The 18,426-nt window shown below is 44.8% G+C and overlaps 1 protein-coding gene across 4 annotated transcripts in view; it reads right to left on the reverse strand.

Annotated features, from left to right (window-relative positions):
- Window positions 1–4,860: 4,860 nt before the first annotated feature.
- IL17RD (interleukin 17 receptor D) overlaps window positions 4,861–18,426 on the reverse strand; it is an 85,381-nt gene continuing 71,815 nt past the window's right edge. For all 4 annotated transcript variants that reach the window (XM_017894203.1, XM_017894200.1, XM_017894201.1 and 1 more), the window contains 5 exons: window positions 17,897–17,951; window positions 17,293–17,403; window positions 15,989–16,173; window positions 12,408–13,347; window positions 4,861–11,329 (listed from right to left, as the gene is read on the reverse strand). In XM_017894203.1, coding sequence (XP_017749692.1) covers window positions 11,217–11,329; window positions 12,408–13,347; window positions 15,989–16,173; window positions 17,293–17,403; window positions 17,897–17,951 — 1,404 coding nt within the window. In that variant the 3' untranslated portion in view covers window positions 4,861–11,216. The remainder of the gene's footprint in view (window positions 11,330–12,407; window positions 13,348–15,988; window positions 16,174–17,292; window positions 17,404–17,896; window positions 17,952–18,426) is intronic.

An 18,426-nucleotide genomic window follows, 5' to 3' on the forward strand; every position in this document is an offset into this window, starting at 1 on the left:
GGCACATGCAAAGAACCCGGGGCAGGAACATAGGAGTGAGGAATTTCAACAGTCTGGTATGGTCAGAAAAGAAGGGACACAGAGAGGAGAAGTCAGCAAGGCATCACATAAGAGCTGCGGTATTCACTTTCAGGGCCACTGGTGGTTTAAGCAGAAAGTGACATCTGATCAAGTACCCATCTCCCTCAAAGGCTATTCCCAGCTGCCCTGCGGAACTGAGACCTCCAGGAGGCAGGAATTCCATTTCAGTTAGCTATGCCATCAGCTACCCAGGCCAGGGCCAAAGAAGACATTCAGGTGAAATCCCATTTCATAACTTATACCTCCTAACCTGCCCCCATGACTCATCCCTATAGGAACGGGGCTTTCCATGTGCCATGCTTTGTGCCCAGAATTTCACCCAGCTTCACATTCAAGCCTCACAACAGCCCCATTAGGTACTGAATTATTAACTGCTTTTTTTTTTGTTTTGTTTTGCTGTTTTGAGACAGAGTTTTGCTCTGTTGCCCAGGTTGGAGTGCAGTGATACGATCTTGGCTCACTGCAAGCTCCACTTCCCAGGCTCAAGTGATCCTCCCACCTCAGCCTCCTGAGTAGCTGAGACTACAGGCGCATGCCACCATACCCAGCTGATTTTTGTATTTTTAGTAGAGACGGGGTTTCAACATGTTGGCCAGGCTGGTCTCGAACTCCTGACCTCAGGTGATCCGCCCACCTCTGCCTCCCAAAGTGCTAGGGTTACAGGTGTGATCCACTGTGCCTGGCCCTATTATTAACTGTTTTCTAGATTTAGAAAATAAGTCCTAAACAGGGCAAGCCGCCTGCCCAGGGAAACACAGAAAATGGCAAACTGAGATCTAAGTTCAAGATGCCTCAGACCAAAGCCTGCCTCAGCTTTAATCACAATGTTAATTATCATCATCTCATGAATAATAATACACAATTATACACAGGTGTGCAGGATACTGAAGCACATCTACCTCCAGAGATACAGAACCAAAGGTAGGACCTGACTGTATTTGCATTCAGCTGCCAGGCATGCTCTTGCCTTTCTTTTCTACAAGTTTCCTATGGCCTGGCCTTACCCAACCTGGTAGGAAAAGTCTATGGTTTGTTTTGAGGCTGATGTCTGCCCACTCCCCAGAATGTCTCTGACCAGCAAGAGTGGAAAAGACCAGGCAGAGCCATCTCATTCTGGAAGACTGTTATTTGATCTCTTCCCATCTCCCTCCACTAACTTCTAAAACTTGGGAAATTGCACTGATGGTTTGAGAAACAACCCCTGCCTTTGTTCACATTCAGAATGGAGAGTGGTCATCTGCCTAGCACAGAGACCTTACAGCAGCAAGTCCAGAAAAATGTATCTCTATCGGGATTAAATGGCAACCAGGAAAAAAGGAGTCTGGGGAATGGAACATTGGCAGATCTCAAGGTGCACAGTCAACTGTCACAGGCTATGTGTGGTCAGCTATTGGGAACCCCAGAGCTAACGTCTTAATTTTGCCAAATTAAGTTCCTCTTCAGCCCTCACCTCTGCAACAGCCAGGCATGGACCCACCCTTTGCTTTTAGGGGATAGAAATGATACAACTTATCACCTGACAAAATACTTGGCCTAAAGCTCCTTATGGGCATGGAACTGTCTCCCACCCATCCCGATATGGCCCCCAAAGAGCCCAAGACCTGCTCTTCCATGGAATAATTAATAGCTACTATTCACCAAGTACCTAGCACTTGCTGAGCACAGCCTTGGGTACTTTATGTACTCCATCTCATTTAATCCTCACAATAACCCTTTGTGGTGGCTATTAGTCCCATCTTACAGATGAAGAAACTGAGTTTCAGAACATTTAGATGACTTGCCCTCAACTCTATACATAGGAAGTCAGGAGGGCAGGGGTCCTGTGTGTACCATGTCCATCACTATGTCTATGTCCCAACACACACTTTGGAATTAACCCTGTTAAGGCAGTTGTATCATCTATAGATGCAAAAGATGGTGCAAGGTCCCTTCCAGAAAGAGGCCAGGGAGCCAAGATCACTGATCTTGCATTTCTTTTCCTTAATCCCAAAGGCCCCATTTGAATATTCTCATTGCAAAAGTTCTTATGCCGTGTTTGTGTCCATCTCTCCCCTTCATTGCATCCTCTAACTTTTCTTATTCTTGGGCCTCTTATGATTTAATTCCTTGTGGACAGCAAGGACAGGATATGCTGAGGGAGGAGTGGGAAACACTTTTTTGGGGGGACCCACTGTGCCCAGGACTGCAAAGAAAGATTTTATGTCTCCTCCCTCCTCTACCTGCTTAGCTTATCACCTGTAGTTCTTATTCAACTAAAGCAATGACATTTTTTTTCCAATCAGAGCCTCCAGGAGGAAACTGGTCTTTGCTCCTCTAATGCTGGTGTTTCTAAAACAAAGCAAAGCCAGTGGTAGGGCCCCACAGATGTTGGGGACTGCAAGAACCCTAGGCTGCTGTAAAAACAGACAGCTTTCTAATATCATGGTAAAAATGAGGGCTTCTCATGCTGTCCCAAGAGAACACTAATAGAAAGTACTAGTTGCAACATTTCTTTTTCTTTTTTTTTTAACTTTTTAATTTTAACTTAAAATTTTTTGAGACAGGATCTTGCTCTGTCACCCAGGCTGCAGTGAAGTGGTGTGATCATATAATTCACTGCAGCCTTAAACTCCTGGGCTCAAGTAATCCTTTCACCTCAGCCTCCTGAGGAGCTAGGACTACTAGCACACACCACCATGCCCAGCTAATTTTAAAATTTTTTCGTAAAGACGGAGTCTTGTTATGTTGCCCAGGCTGGTCTTAGACTTCTGGCCTGAAGTGATTCTCCTGTCTTGACCTCCCAAAGCGCTGAGATTACAGGTGTAAGTCACCATGCCTGAACTATTTGTATTTTTTGAAGCCTCAGCCTGCCGAGTAGGTGAGTCTATAGGTGCGCACCGCCAAGCCCAGCTGCAACTTTTGTTTTAATGAAAGAAAAGGAAAGAGAAATTCATGTATTGCAGTATCTGCCTCACGGATTCATTTGCTTCAACTCTGAACCAGATTTACACTCAGTATTTGCAATGAGAAAGGAACCAAGTCACTCAAGGTTCTTCCTTCCCCTTAAACTATTACTGAGGGACAGAGCAGCCTATTGATCAGGAGTGGTGATGCTTCAGAGACTTCAACTCCAGTGCTGCCAATTCCTTGTTTGTGCCCTTGGCAAAGCTATACAATTTCCAGACCTCAGAATCTCAAAATTGAGGCTGCTGATAGTACCCTCCATAGGGAGTCATGGTAAGAAAAAAACATGAAGAGCACTAAGAGCAGGAACCAGCTCTGTCGACACTCAGAGGATGGCAATCATCACTTCCTCTCTGACATTCATTTTATGGGAAAGCTCTCTATTGCCTTTGCCCACACATTTTTCAGTCCATCCCTACCTGGCTGGCTTGACCTTTACCAAGGGCATACCTGAGCAGTCTAGGTAGGGTTTGCCTCAGCTCATATCCTGGCTCTGCCACTAGCCAACTGTGGGATCACAAGTCAGTTATAGCCTCTCTGAGCCTCAGTTTCCTCATGTGTAAAATGGGAACAGCAGAATTGGCCACCTCACAGAGCAGCTGTGAAGATGAACGAGATGATGTGTGTAAAGCACTGAACACTCCTGGAAATAAAAAGAATTGACAGAGTGTGGAGGAAAAGGAAATCAATGGGAGAAATGATAAGGAGCCTCCTGGGTGACTCTAACCAGGAGAAATGAAGGATATGCGAAGGTCAGGAGGCAAGAATGGGTGAGAATTTCCTCCTCTCAGAAACAATAATGCTTCCCTCAGAGCTGTTTTCTTTGGGGGGGGTTTTGTTTTTTACCACTCCTTGTTTTCCTTGGGCTCCCCAAACAGGGTAGGTTGTAGGCCCTGAGCACATTAACATCCCAGTGAAGTATGAGAAGGAACAAGTAAATAAGGAAGATCCAATTTTTAAAATCTCTTATGGTCCCAAGACCCCAAATTTAGACTACATCCCGCTCGGGCAATGGCCAAAAGCTTGTATTCTATGTCCTTGCTATTTGTTAACCCTCACTGTCCTCCTGTGGACACTGTCATTTACTGAACATGGACTATGAGCCAGGAATGCACAGGTGGCACTTTACATTCACCGTGCAGTTTAATTCATCGCCCTGTGAAGTAGGGCCTCTCTATGGACGAGAGGCTGAGGGGCAGAGTCCGACAGTCACTGGGGCACAGCAACAGTAGCAGAGGCCAGGCACGGTGGCTCACACCTGTAATCCCAGCACTTTTGGAGACAGAGGCAGAAGGATCGCCTGAGTTCAGCAGTTCAAGAGCAGCCTGGGCAACGTGGGGAAACCCTACCTCTTAAAAAAAGAAAGAAAGAAAAAACAGTCAGCAGAGCTGGGACCTCACCCTGAAGGCGATGGACACCAAGAAGTTAACTCACAGAGCATGGGGGTCACAGGAGGGGAGAGTGTCCATGGAAGACTGAGCAGGCATCTTTTTGTCTGAGTGACAAAAAACGGTTGTGTGCAGCTCCCAAATCTCGGTGCCTTTTTTCAAATTTCTGAAAAGAAAGTCCATTTGTTCTGAGAAGTCAAATTTCTTTCTGATATAAGTAACCCTGTTGCAGCAGCCAGGCCTGTTGCCACATGGGGTAATGGGTGACTGATTGCCTGTGGAGCCGAGCTGAAGGACTAGGGCAGCACAGTGCTGTTCTCTAAAGGGCAAGGAAGACTGGCCACCCCTGGCCTCCTCGTCCTGAGGGAGAGCCCTCCGAAAACTGGGCTGGGAACCCCAGCCAGTCAGGAAACAAGAAAGATGTGCTGAAAAATGAACCACTACAACCTTAAAACAAAACATTTTATTTAATGCAGAAATTCTAAGGTACAAAAACATTTTGTAAATGTCAGCTGTGATCTACTATCACCTATTTACAGAGTTATGTACAAATCAAATAAGTCATTAACATTTTCAATGTCAAAAATACACCACGCTGTTAAGAGTTCTGTCAGTGCTCATTATCCCACTAGATCCCACAAACGACAAACTCAAAGATGAAACAAAGGCAACACCATCAATAACCACCATATTCCACAGGCTTTCTCCCCTAGGATGTAGTAACAGGGAGTTTCCACAGGGAAAAATTATCTTTTAAAAAACTAACAGTAAAACTAGGAGTTACTTACTGTCTAGATGAACACATTTGGTTTTCACAAAAGCTTTTGCTGTGGTCTGGATTCACCATGCTTTTTTCTTGAGAGGAACATACCAAACTTTTTGTTATTGTTGTTGAGACAGAGTTTTGCCCTTGCTGCCCAGGCTGGAGTGCAATGGCACGATCTCAGCTCACCGCAACCTCTGCCTCCCGGATGTAAGCGATTCTCCTGCCTCAGCCTCCCGAGTAGCTGGGATTACAGGCACGCACAACCACGCCTGACTAATTTTGTATTTTTAGTAGAGACGGGGTTTCACCATGTTGGTCAGGCTGGCCTTGAACTCTGGACCTCAGGTGATCAGCCCACTTTGGCCTCCCAAAGTGCTGGGATTACAGGCACGAGCCACCGTGCCCTGCCTGATATGAAACTTTTAAAACAACAGATGAGCACTTTAGTGTAATCCAATGGCAAGTTTTTGTCTAACAATTAGAGCAGCTAATTTTGTCTACATCATGTACAAATAGAAGATTGCCTCTGAATATTCCCGAAATTTTATAGGATATAAATATCAGATACGCAGTCATAACTGTTTGCTTTCGTGAGACTTCTGATTGTGCAAAACGCAGTGCTTGGTCAATTGAGAGCAGAACAGAAACAAAGATTCTGGAGGTGTCTGTGGTCTGAGCTGAATTTTAAAGAATGAAAGGGCAAGAGGGAAGACAACTGGCCAAACTTCCCCAGACATCTTCACCGGGGGACTCAAATGTCTTCGCAAATTAGCCCTCAAACAGCAATGGGAAGGTGGTGCTTAGCAACTACTGCTGTTACCTCACCAGTGGTTAAACGGAAGTCTGCACCATTTAATATTGTGAGTCGTGAAATAAAGGTGATGTCTACAGAGATGTGTAAAAATAGGATCTAAAATTGGGAGGGAGGGGTAGCTGCCACTCAGAAGGTAAGAGCTGGTCTCAACATAGTATACATTAGAAATAAGCACCAAGTGTTTGATCTCAGGAGGAAAACAAACACAAGTTATGATAGATGACTATCATCAGGGGAAAAAATGTAGTAGTCAAATAATTCTCCATGAATATAGGCAACATATCATTTTGTAAAAGTACCATTATATTTTTAAGTGGTAAGAGGAGCTGGGTGTGCAAGAATTTCCCCCATAATCCCCACCCTGAGCCTGGTCTTCACAAGGCACCAATGTGAGTAAGGCACCAACACTCTGTTTGGGCAACTAAACTAAGTGTGAAGCTGAGAAACATTATAGCAGTGAAAATTATTAGGCCCCTGGAAAACAAGAGCCATGAAGAATGGTTTAAGTGGGTGGAATTATTTATCACTGAAATAAAAACACCAGGGGGATGACTTCACTGTGGTTTTCGAATACATGGAAGGTGACCAGCTGTTCTTTCTCCACTACATGCTGAACAAAAGGAAGCTGGCTTGAATTTCTATAAGACATACAAAGAACTATCTGATCAGCAGGGTAGGTTACAGAATCTCCTTCTTGTAAAATAAAGGCTACCATCTACAGCCGTATGTCTGGAATAATTCAGGCACAGCCCTGTCTGACACCAGGGGAAGAACATGCTAGATAATCTAAACTTTCTCCTAGTCCCTAAACCCTGAAACTAGAATCAAAGCCACTGGCTTGCAGTCAGATTTCCTTTTGTCTATTTTCACCCTGATCCTGGAAAGGAGGTGATATGGCAAGGATGACCCAACACTCCATTTGGACTCCTGACTGGTATCTCAATATCAGGAAAAGCTTTTCTCTGCATACTGTTTCGCATCTCCAAAACAGAGTCAATTCACAGTCACTCAAAATGGAAGATAATGCAAATACCTGGCTCTAATGGATGCTAGGAGGTTCCTTGCCTTACTCTCTAAAATTGCCTGCTTTCCTAATCATGTCTTGGCCTATGCTCAGAACTGCACATCATCAAAAAAAAATTATTATGCCAAGAGCTAAAACTATAAACAAAGCTCTTTAGGTTGTGAAGCTTAAATGAAATTGTTCCCAGCATTTTTTAAATTGAGAGAGCATAAATCTGATTTTGAAATTAACAACTGGCTTGCCTTTCTTTTAAGGCACCATGAAATGTAAAGACGCAATCAAGACATGTCCAATGCATTCAAAATCACATCAAATTTCTTTGCAGGAGAAGCTGGAGAAAGAAGCAATCTAACTACTGGCTGCATTTAGCAAGAGCATTTTCTGGTGGCACCATCTGTAATTACCATGAATGCCTTTCCTTCAAATCTTATAAAGCAGAGGTTAACAAACTGGTATTCAGTGAACCAAATCAGGTCCATCCATGCTGGGTCTAAATTCACTTGAATTTTAACTTAGTTGTCAATATTTTTTAAAATCAGAATTTTCATATAAAATCCAGACTGTCAGCTTTTCTTGAAAAATGGGAAGATCAGGAAATACTTCATGGCCACAGTCGACTGGAAAATTGCCCCCTGTGGCTGGAACAGGGGTGCTTCAGTTTGCCACAGTCCCCACCATTCCCTATCGCTCTCTGACACAGACAAAGTATATTAATTACCATTTATCACCACACTGCTGTTTTCCTTATACCTCACATGCTACACTGGTGACCAATGAAGGTATAAGATCTGCTAAATAAGAGCAGTAGTAGTCTTCACCAACAGAAAATAAAAGACTAGTAACCTTCACATTGGCATTGTCCACTTCTCTTTAATAAAGACAGAAAGAATATTTTCTCTGTTCTTCAGGGAGTCAAATTAGTGTTGAAGTTGGGGGGCCAGAGAGTTTTCTTTCTTTTGGGAGGAGGGGTGTCATTTTTCCTCCAGGAATAAAATTGGTCCTCTTGCCCTTTATTTCTTTTAAAAGAAAAGATGCTCAACTCTGAAAAAAAGGCTCTGAAAATCATGTAACCCCACATTTTTTGAAGGATAGTCTCCTGTTTATTTGCACTTAAGTCAGGAGACCTGAGACTAACAGTTGGTATTTTTAAAAAAGATACTTGTGGCTATGAAGTTATAAGACTGAATGCTGACAAACAAATATGAACTTAAATATCCATGACTTACTACACACTGATTCCAATGATGTCACCACTGCTAAAGACATTTTATTGAACTTCTGATCTGAGACTGTCTTCAGTTATTCCTAACATGTCAATCAAAAACTCTGTCTTCTAACTTTATGGCCTGATCTCATTTTTGGCTCAAGATACTATTATCTGGCTGGGTCACCATCTGAATACCTGGGCCTGGACTGGAATGACTTCTGATTCTTTCTGGAGATCAATTGCCTCAAAGGCCCAAGACAGCCCTCTGGAAGAGCTTCTGCACCCTGTATGGCTGGGCTGAGTCTGTTGAGGTGTCCTCTGTTGAGGTGGTCTCTGCTGCTTGTAACAGAGGTAGTCTCTGAGAAGGCACACCTTTACCTGAGCTTTAACCTCCTTGATCACTCTCCTGGCAAAGCTGACGACATCAGATGCTAAGTCCTTTCTATAGCGCATTGGTAAGTTAAGATGAACAACTAGCACTCTACCTTCAGCTACCTGCAGGCTTCTTGGTTTTCCTGGAACCCTGGACTTACCCCGATCTCCTTTCTAAAGGACATTGTCTAACCTATCCACAAAAGCCTTTTACTCTCAGGATCAAGGCCTCTCACGGAGATCATCCCTTTTTCCATTTCTTGTTTCCACAATATCTAAAAGCCTGTGACTTGGCAGAACGTTTTTCTGAATTTCATCTTATATCCACCGTCCGGGACAATTTCTGAGTCAAAAAATGCAGCTTTGCTTAAAACAGATGTTTTGCCTTAATCTGCAGGGCAACGATTCCCATTTCTAGCATAATGGGGAGAGTAGAAAAAGTGAAACTAATGAAACAAAACTAGGAAGTTGGACTTCTCAATTTATTCTGAGGCAATCACACTGTCGTTTCATTACTTGTTATATTAAGAGTTTGATTTTGTTGATCAGAAACATTAGTATTTCAACATAAGTATCAAAACCCTAAATCCAAACTAAAACATCCCCTGATTTTTTGACTAGCACTCTCTTTTTCCCTTCCATTTCCATAAGGAGTGAGTTCACGTGGCTAGCTCTCTGCCCACACACCCTTGGAGCCCAGTTAATGCTTCTCCTCCCAATCCTCCATTCTCTCCCTGGGGCCACTTTCCCAGAGATGCCTTATTTCATGAGCAAAGCTGAATATACTAAAAGCGACTCCTAATGGTTCCTCTGGGACAGGAAACATCTCTTGACCTCAATAAGAAATCTCTCATAATGTTCCAAGTGAATTTTCATATGTTAGCCAGTTTGGACTAACCAATCTCCTTCACAGAATGTATGCCTAGGATGAAATGGCGGGGCAGTCATGTGTGGGTAGGAGCTCTGCACTCATTCCAGATTCCATAGGAACAACATGAAATGACTCTTCTCTGAGTTGCCTGTTTTTATGGGGAGACAGTCTTGCAGCTCACTGTCTCTCCCTCGGAGCAGCTGCAGGAAACCTGATGCCAGAGAACAGACTAGCACGTTCTTCTCCCAAAAAGCTGCCAACTGCCTTTACAGAGCAGTGAGTATGACATTTGCATCAGAAATATACACAAACCTTTTCTTTCCAGCAGGGGTGCAAGTCCCCCTTTCCCCACCTGCCATGCATGTGCTTAGAAGGGAAAGTCCTGCCCCATCCCACCTCCCACTCTGCCTCAGGATGTTTCTCAACATACCCCTTCATGTTGGTCTCATCTGACGAAGGAGTTAAAACCACAGTCCGTGGGCTGAATGTTGAGAAAACAGGGTGCCAAAATCTAACAGCACCCATGTGAAAGGTAGTGAGAGAGGTCCACACCTGCTCAAAGGCACGGGGAGAAGGGTTTCCACAGGGAAGACCAAGACAGCATTCATTACACACATGCTAATCATCAGATGAGATGTGAACAATTGTTTTTCTTTAGAAACAGAACTCTGTGGAAAGTCATTCATAAAAATGGAACATTTACTTTTGTGACTATCCCCTCCATTCTACCTTCTTAAAAAGAGGTTTGTCATTAGTCAAAACCAGTTCAGCAGATTAACTGGCCATCACCTCCACACACTGCTGTATTTCAGTGAATTCTGATCCCTAATATTCAGGACACAGCTTTAGACCGGAAGGCCAACCAAAGCACGAACTGCAACTTCCAATAATACAGACCAGCTGGGTAGCAGTCTCTTAAGAATAAACTTCCAGACACCAACATCTGAGATACAGCACACTAAATGTAACCCATGGAAATAGCAGGCAGATCTGGCCCCCGCATGATGTCTACTCAGACCAAGAGGAGGCTGTGTGTGCTGAGGTCCTGGGGCCTTCTGCACATTGACCAACCTATCTCAGATGGAATGGTCAAGACGGTCAGCCTGGCCCTGTGAGCTTCACCTCAATCAGCCATGCTACCCAGTAACACAGAGACTCATTTCATAAAAGGTGACCGTATATTCAGTCACTTTCTTGACTTTTGACTCAAAGCTTATATTTAACACCCATGGCAATGTAAATTCTACATCAAAAATAAATGAGAACATTATCTGCAATACAACATGGATTCCAGATAGACTGGCACTTGATTTCTGTGGCTATGATGTTAAAAGTGCCTTTTTTCACAAAGCATTTCAAATCAAGGTAGCCAATAGCAAACAGGCAAAGTTTGCAGAGCTCAGTGAAGTCTGAATGACCAGTGAAGGTATCTTCCTTTTTTTTGTTTACGTATTTCTTCCCTACCTCCCACAATAGGCTCTGATCCAAGGACTAACCAAATTCGGCAAGCTGTTGTCAGACCTTATGGACATGCCTTTCAGAGTTCCATATCATTTTAGAAAATTGGAGAGTTTGCCAAGATATCTGGTGAAGGGTTGGGGCAAGGGAGAACAAGTACTGGCCAGCATTTCACTCCAAATATCCTTGTATGAGACCTCAGCTCCAAGTGGGCCATGCAACCAGGGAGATGAGCTGGGGAATCAGAGGAAGGCAGCAGCTAAAGTGGCAATGCTTAGACTCTTTCATTTTGTTACAAAGGGGCGACCGCGTGGAGTTCATCAGTGTAGCTGCGGCAACCAAGATCTGCTTTGCACACTCCAGAAGAGAGGAGCTTGGAAGGAAGGGCAGGAGGTTCCTCTTCACCTAAGGAGAGAAGAGAGTACAGAGTCACACTGTCATCACATTTCACTGGGCTGGGCGGGTGCTCATGCTAGAATATGGCTGGATCTGGGTTTGGACTATGGCTCTGTATTAATAAGGTAAGAATCCCAACCAGCTCAAGATGGGGCTAGTCCTCCTAACAGGTTCTAGTTCCCTTAGTTGAGGAAGGAAGAGATATTTCATAAAAGTAAAGGGTTTGGGCTGAGTGCAGTGGCTCACGCCTGTAATCCCAGCACTTTGGAAGGCCAAGGTTGAGGGATCACTTGAGGTCAGGAGTTCGAGACCAGCCTGGCCAACATGGTGAAACCCCATCTCTACTAAAGATACAAAAAACTAGCTGGGTATGGTGGTGTATCTGAAATCCCAGCACACTTGGGAGGCTGGGCAGAAGAATTGCTTGAACCCGGGAGGCAGAGGTTGCAGTGAGCTGAGATCGTGCCATTGCAGCCTGGGCAACAGGGTGAGACCCCGTCTCAAAAAAAAAAAAGTCGAGGGTTTGTATGCATGACCCCAACTAGTTACAGACATAGTAAGGCACAGCCTGAGATGGCATCTAGCTGATGCTCCCTGGGGAAGTAGGCCTTCCTAGAGAGCCCTCATACCTGGGGCCCTGTGCTGAGCTAAGATAGAAATAATACTGTACCCATGAATCCCAGACTCGATGAATGTAGCTTTAAAGACAATGGGGGGCGGTGAACACTACAGGTCTAAAAAAGACAAGCGTCCACAAACTGTTATCCAAGACCCTCGGGGCCCAATGTGTTTTCATGTCTGATGTTTCTGAAGTTTAGAAAAGTGATACAGTGCATACACTGTATGTGGCACAACACCCCTTGCAGGGTCTGGGCAGCTCGCCATAATTTAGCATTAGTATTTCTGCAACTCAAACATGTGAGTATTCCCATCACCTGGTATAAATCAAGACTACCAAACGAGCTGTGTTCTCATCAGGTTTCATTGCCCAGTAAGTTGGCACCAAAACTGGAAAAACGCTTTGACTATTTCAGAAGCATAGCCAAAGGCTGCGTCCTGTTAGAACCTGGCCCCAAAGTCACCTTACCCAGGCCTGAAGAGGAAGACACGCTCTCCGTCAGGGAAGATGTTTCTGTCTGGTCCGTCGACAGTCCTTCCATCAGTGGCAGAGACAGCTCAGATGAGGGCACAGACGAGTCGTAGATGCCCGAGTCCCGCGGCATGTCCGAGGGGCTGCTGGCTTTCACCGTGTGCAGCAAGGGCTGCAGAGCGGCGCTACCGTCAAGGGCAGGCCGGGCCTCCGCGTCTTGGTCCAGGCCCCCGTGCTGACTCTCGTGCTGGAAGTCGGCTGGTCCAGTTGCCCCAAGAACGGCCGCCTCTACTAGGCAGAAATCGCTCTCAGGCCCTGGTTTGCACATGACATCATTTAAAACCAAGCCCGAGTCAAATTTCTCCAAGACTGGCTCCCGGTAGCGCAGTGGAGGAGGATGGAAGGGAACGAACTGCTTTTCGAACCAGTCGGGCTCCTTGTCGATAAACTGGTGCATGTTGCAAATGGCGACGTACAGGGACCTGCCTGACTTGCTCCGGAAGTAGTTCCTTCTGCTGCCCTGTCGCGCATGCTGCCCCGGCTCCTGGAGGCCGTGGTCTCGGGAGTGCAGGTGGGAACAGAGCTGGGGAAGATTGTCCATGAGTTTATACTTGGTACTCAGGTCTAGGACACCGGGGACGTCTCCCTCGCAGGAATAATCAAAGTAGACGGCGATGAACTTGCTGAGCGCCGCGGACGAACTCTGCTTGGCCTGGCGGAGCTTTTCGGCAATGGCTGACACCGCCACCAGGAAGAGTTCTCCTTTCCCTGAGCCTCGGCCACCTCCTTTGTGTTTGTAGTTCTTCTTGTCCACAAAGTACTTCATACCTTTGGAACAAACCACAATGATGAACTGGGACTCGTGGATCTTCTGGATGACCCATTCTCTCTGCCCTTCTCTACAGAGGCTGAAGTCTTCCCACAGGTCCAGAGCCACCTGGAAAGGAGAACAAGGCACCGTGTCACCCATACAGAAGGCTCGGGAAGAGGCTCGGGAAGTGAATTACAGGAAGGGAAATGTCAGAAGGAGGCCATCTAATCTGCCCCTTAACCCTTATTAGCACAGCTATGTGCAGGCTCCAGGTTACACCATACCAAGGAATAGCTAAAGTTCCATGGGTGATGGTCATACGCTAGTCCCTCTGCAAAAACTTGCCATCCATCCATTTTCGTATCACACGGGGTCATTACCACTCCTGCCCTACAAGTGAGGGGACAGAAGCACAGCGCTTTTGGCACCTTGCTCAAGTCACACCCTACATAGGACATCCTCAAGGAAGCAACAGGTGGTAGAGAGCACAGGACAGAGAAACTGAGGTTGGTTGATCTGGTGAGTGAGGTACCTGGATTAGAGGGGCAGATCCTGGAGAGAAGGCTGGCAGGCTCTGAGAGGAAGATGTGGATGAGTGGCTCCAAAGTGAACTGGGAGATGGGGCTCAGGCCTGGATGCCAGTCACCCACAATTATAGGTGACTCACATCCAGACAGTGACTGACAAAGGGACCTATCTCGACACTCTCATAGCCTCAAGCGTACGCACGCTGTTTATTAGTTTGTCCATGGCTGGAGAGGAGACTAGTGAACTGCATTAACATGGTCATTCTGAGTAACTCACTCAGGACTGACTAGCACCTTCCTCCATGACTTCACACAGGTCTACAAAGCTACATCTCTACAAGGCTGGTAATTGGCAAGGCTTTACCCACAAGGGGGTCTGGCAGGGAGATTGTGGGGGTGGCTGACAAAAGAGAGAAAATCAGACATGTGTGGCCCCTCAGAGGACTTCACCTTCTCAGACCACTTTCACCTAATTCTGCTGAAAACATCTCTTGGCGATTGTGTTGGTGTCTTTCCTTCTGTAGTTCAGATATTAATTCCCAATGGCTATGACCAAATACAGCAGCCACACTATCTTACAGGGAAGGGCATTCTGAAACGACTTTGTTCTCCTCTTCTGCTCTAAGATGTTACCAATGGGGAAAAACCCCAATATCCATCCACTTGCTGAAAATAACCCTGAATTGTCTTATACTTTCCTTAATTCTTGATAACATTACACATGCTAAAAGCTCAGTGGGAGTATACACCAAGCATTTTTTAAATGTTCCTATCTTTGACCCAGCAATTCCATTTCCAGGCATCTTTCTTGGGAAATCATCACAAATGGGACAATACTGAACCACTGAGATGTTTAATATTTGTACTAACTGAGTTATGGCACATCAGTATGGAGGGTCATGTAGTCATGTAGCTATTTAAAATTGCAGTTTATATATAACTACTAATAGTGTAAAAAATTATTAAGAGACTGTAAAAAAATCATTTCAATCAGCCCCAAAGGCAAAACTGTATGCGTGAGTTCACCTATATGGAAAAAGACTGGAAGGAAATAAACCACACATGAAATGTGAGTTCCTCTTTCTCAGATTTTCTTTAATCAGGTTGGGATACCAGACAATGTTTTATTTATCATCCTTTTCTAGTTCCAAGTTTTCTACAGTAACTATTACACTAATAACTGGAAGAGCGTTTTCCCCAGAGCCTAAATACTTGTGAAGTAGAGCAAACTTGGTTGCCTGTGGTATCTGAAAACTGTGCCATTGGCTAAAGTGCAGTTATTTTCAGCACGTGCTGATCCACCAACCTTAACCGCTTTCATGCAGAAAGTAGGCTAGCGTAGTATGTTATGCTGACACTAGGAGGCAGCCTCACCACATGGAGAGATTCTGAAAAACATGCCAATGGGCAGTTTCAAAGCAAAAACAACTTCCAATCACACAATTATTGTACAGTTCTTGCATTTGCAAGAAACAGGGTATGCCTTCCATGAGAGTTTCAGACTTCACTCTAAAAATGTACATTCTGACATTATAGAAAAGCATATTAATAACATATTAATAACTCAAGAGAACAGCTAAGAAACCAGAGCAGATCATTTCAGTACTTGACACAGTATTGCTTTCTGGGAGTGCTCCCTTCCTACCTCCCTGTTCTCTCTGGCTAGTGCCCTCTCCTGCATCACCAGTTTCTCCCCGTCTATGATTCCACCAGTCCATGGTCAAACAGCTTCACAGAGCCATTTGTTTATCACTTCTCCCTGGACCTCAAGATCCCCTCTAATGGCAGCCTCGTCCTTCATTCCCCTTCTCAGCAGAACTCCAAACAACTGTGTGAACTCACTGCTTTACTTGCCACTCTCTCTTTGATCCTCCAAGTGGGGCTTCTGTCCTGAACATGCTCACCAGGATGAGTGACACCCTTCAACTCCAATTGCATGTTTCCATGGAAGCTACTGGTCTTCTTAATGCTTACAAAACTTCCTGCCAGGTGAGTGCCAATCAAAGCTCTAGAGCAGAAGTTTGTCAGAATTAGAACTAAGTATTATGAAATATTTAGTGCTGGTGATGGGTAAGACAGACTCAAGAAAGAATGCAAGACTATCCCCAGTTTGAAAGCTGTGGCACTACTCAAGGGCAGGTGTCACCACAGGAGGCCCAGAGGAGAGGAGAAGGCAGTGGGGAGAGAGTACGGGGCAAGTGTCCTGGCCAGGGTAGGAGAAGGAACTTTAGATTCCGCACCTCACAGCCACAGAAGTCCTGGAGGAAGTAGGCAAAACACTGGACGACATTCATGTGATTCTGGCCATCTTTACTGGAATAGCAGAGAAAGACCTTTGGCCGCGGCCGGAGCCTCTCTCTCGGGAGTGCTGCAGTGTATGTGGAAGACTCAGAGCTCTCTTCATCTAAATGTGAATATATGTTTTCTAAATTGGAAAAGAAGATAGGGTTGATACCTGCAAGCAATGCTTTGTTCTGTTCCCTAAGAATTGAAACCCAGTGCTATCTTCAAGAAAGAACAATTGACACGTCTACCTAGAGCAGTCCCAGTCCCCAACTCCATCGGCCCCCTCGGGTCATCACTTGGAATGGGACAGCTGATTTCCGCAGTGGAGCAACGAATGGTCAAAAATTGTTCTTCACCTGAAACTGACCTTGGATAAACTAAGAAAGCTGCAGGGGTCATCCTGGTTAGCAGAGCGCCACCCTAGTTAGCAGAGTGCCCAGAACTGGCTCTTGCAGCCAAGTGCACCTATTAGACCAATTAAGCATGGGCAGAGCTGATGTTTTCTTAAAAGAGTTTTTATTGAGGTATAATTTACAAAAGTAAAGTACCTAAATCTTAAGTGTACATCTCAGTAAATTTTTATGGAAGTATACAACTGTGTAACCCTCACCTTGACCAAGCTATGGATCATTTACAACACCTCAGAAGGTTGTCTCATGGTGACATTTGTAAATGAGCAAGCCCTACCTATATCCTTACTTTCACTTCAGGCTTCCTTTATGTCCCTGAATTTACTATCCTATGGTTGAAAATAGAATTATGGGCGAGAGGCAGTGGCTCATGCCTGTAATCCCAGCACTTTGGGAGGCTGAGGCAGGAGGAATGCTTGAGCTTAGGAGTTAGACCAACCTAGGCAACACAGTGAGACCCCATGACTACAAAAAAAAAAAAATGTTTTTTTAATTAGCCAGGCATGGTGGTGCATGCCTGTAGTCCCCAGCTACCTCAGGGGGCTGAAGTGGGAGGATGGCTTAAGCCTGGGAAGTCGAGCCTGCAGTGAGCTATGACTGTGTCACTGCACTCTAGCCTGGGCAACAGAGCGAGACCCTGTCTCAAGAAATAGATATATAATGATACCTGTTTTTTAGTGGCTCCTGAGGTTAAAAGCCAAATATTTTAATTCTGGGAATTGAATAGGAGCTATGAGGCTTCCCAGGAGCCATCCTGGAGGACCCAGGTACTCCCAGTCTCCCTTTCTGTTGGCAGCGACCCCTGGTCTGCCCCTTGTTGTGGGGAGATACAGCACACAAAGAGATACCTTGTTGCTTCTTGCGGCACATCACAGTGAAGAGCGTCGCGAATGCTGATATGACCACCAGTGGCACAGTGATAGCCACGGCTCTGATGGGCCCAGCCCACGGGGAGTGCACTGGGAAATTTCAAAGGGAAAGTTTTTAAACTTAAGCAGTGTAAAGGTTCAAAGAGAAACAACTTTCTTTCTTTTTAAACATAAGCCGCATAACAGGTTCTAGGACCATGCAACCACCTTTCTCTAGTGTGGTTTGGTGATTATAAAAGGATTCAAAGGTTCATTTTAAAGAGTTGCAAAGAACAATTCAACAGTTAAGAGTCAGGCTGGGACGAAAATACCTTTGAGTGAGAATTTTGCCTAAGGAAACTTCCCCTCCTACCACTTTTCTTCAGAGGACAATTGACTATTTATCTAGCTATACACACCAAACTGGCTTTAATCTCCCAGGTATCCACATTAGAGTGGAAGGAAAGTCAGATTTGATGGAACATCATTTAAGAGAGAGGAGCTGAATTTTGTTTTGTTTCTGTAAATCATGAAGTACAGAGAATATCAAATACCTTGGTCTATAGTAGTCTAGGGCCAAAATTTCAAACAAAAAAACACCTACCTGGCTTTAAGGCATAATGCATCACTTTTCTCGTTGTGTTAGTGTCATCCACCAGCTGCAAAACAGAGGATGCTGCATTATTTTTTTTTAAGTGATATATACCAGGTAAGTGGAAAAAAATGGTAATTTCATTCATTTTTTCCATCAGTGGGCAGTGCAGGAAGGGGTAGGAAGCAAGTAGTGGAGAATGGCTGAGTTTTGGAAAAGAGAGCTTCTGGAGCCTGTAATCATCTGCCAGGCTGAGACTAGGCATCATGTGTACTCAGGTTCATCTCTGCTTTACCAACTCGAAACGCTAAGCTTCATCATGTTTTCTTTTATTAATCAAAAGTCTGTGTATTGATTGAAGAAGTCAGCTGGTGAGTCCCACATTCTAATAATGTTCAATTAAGCTGGCATCCTTCCACTGATTTTACTGGGCCTCCATTAATGCTTTAAGAAGGTGTGTCAGTCTAAAACCACACACTGATTCCAAGGAATGCAAGAACTAGGTGTTTCTACCAAAATGTTAAGACATGTTGGTTGTCTTT

The sequence above is a fragment of the Rhinopithecus bieti genome, unplaced genomic scaffold, assembly GCF_001698545.2.
Source record: "Rhinopithecus bieti isolate Rb0 unplaced genomic scaffold, ASM169854v2 scaffold_21649, whole genome shotgun sequence".
Classification (NCBI taxonomy): Eukaryota; Metazoa; Chordata; class Mammalia; order Primates; family Cercopithecidae; genus Rhinopithecus; species Rhinopithecus bieti.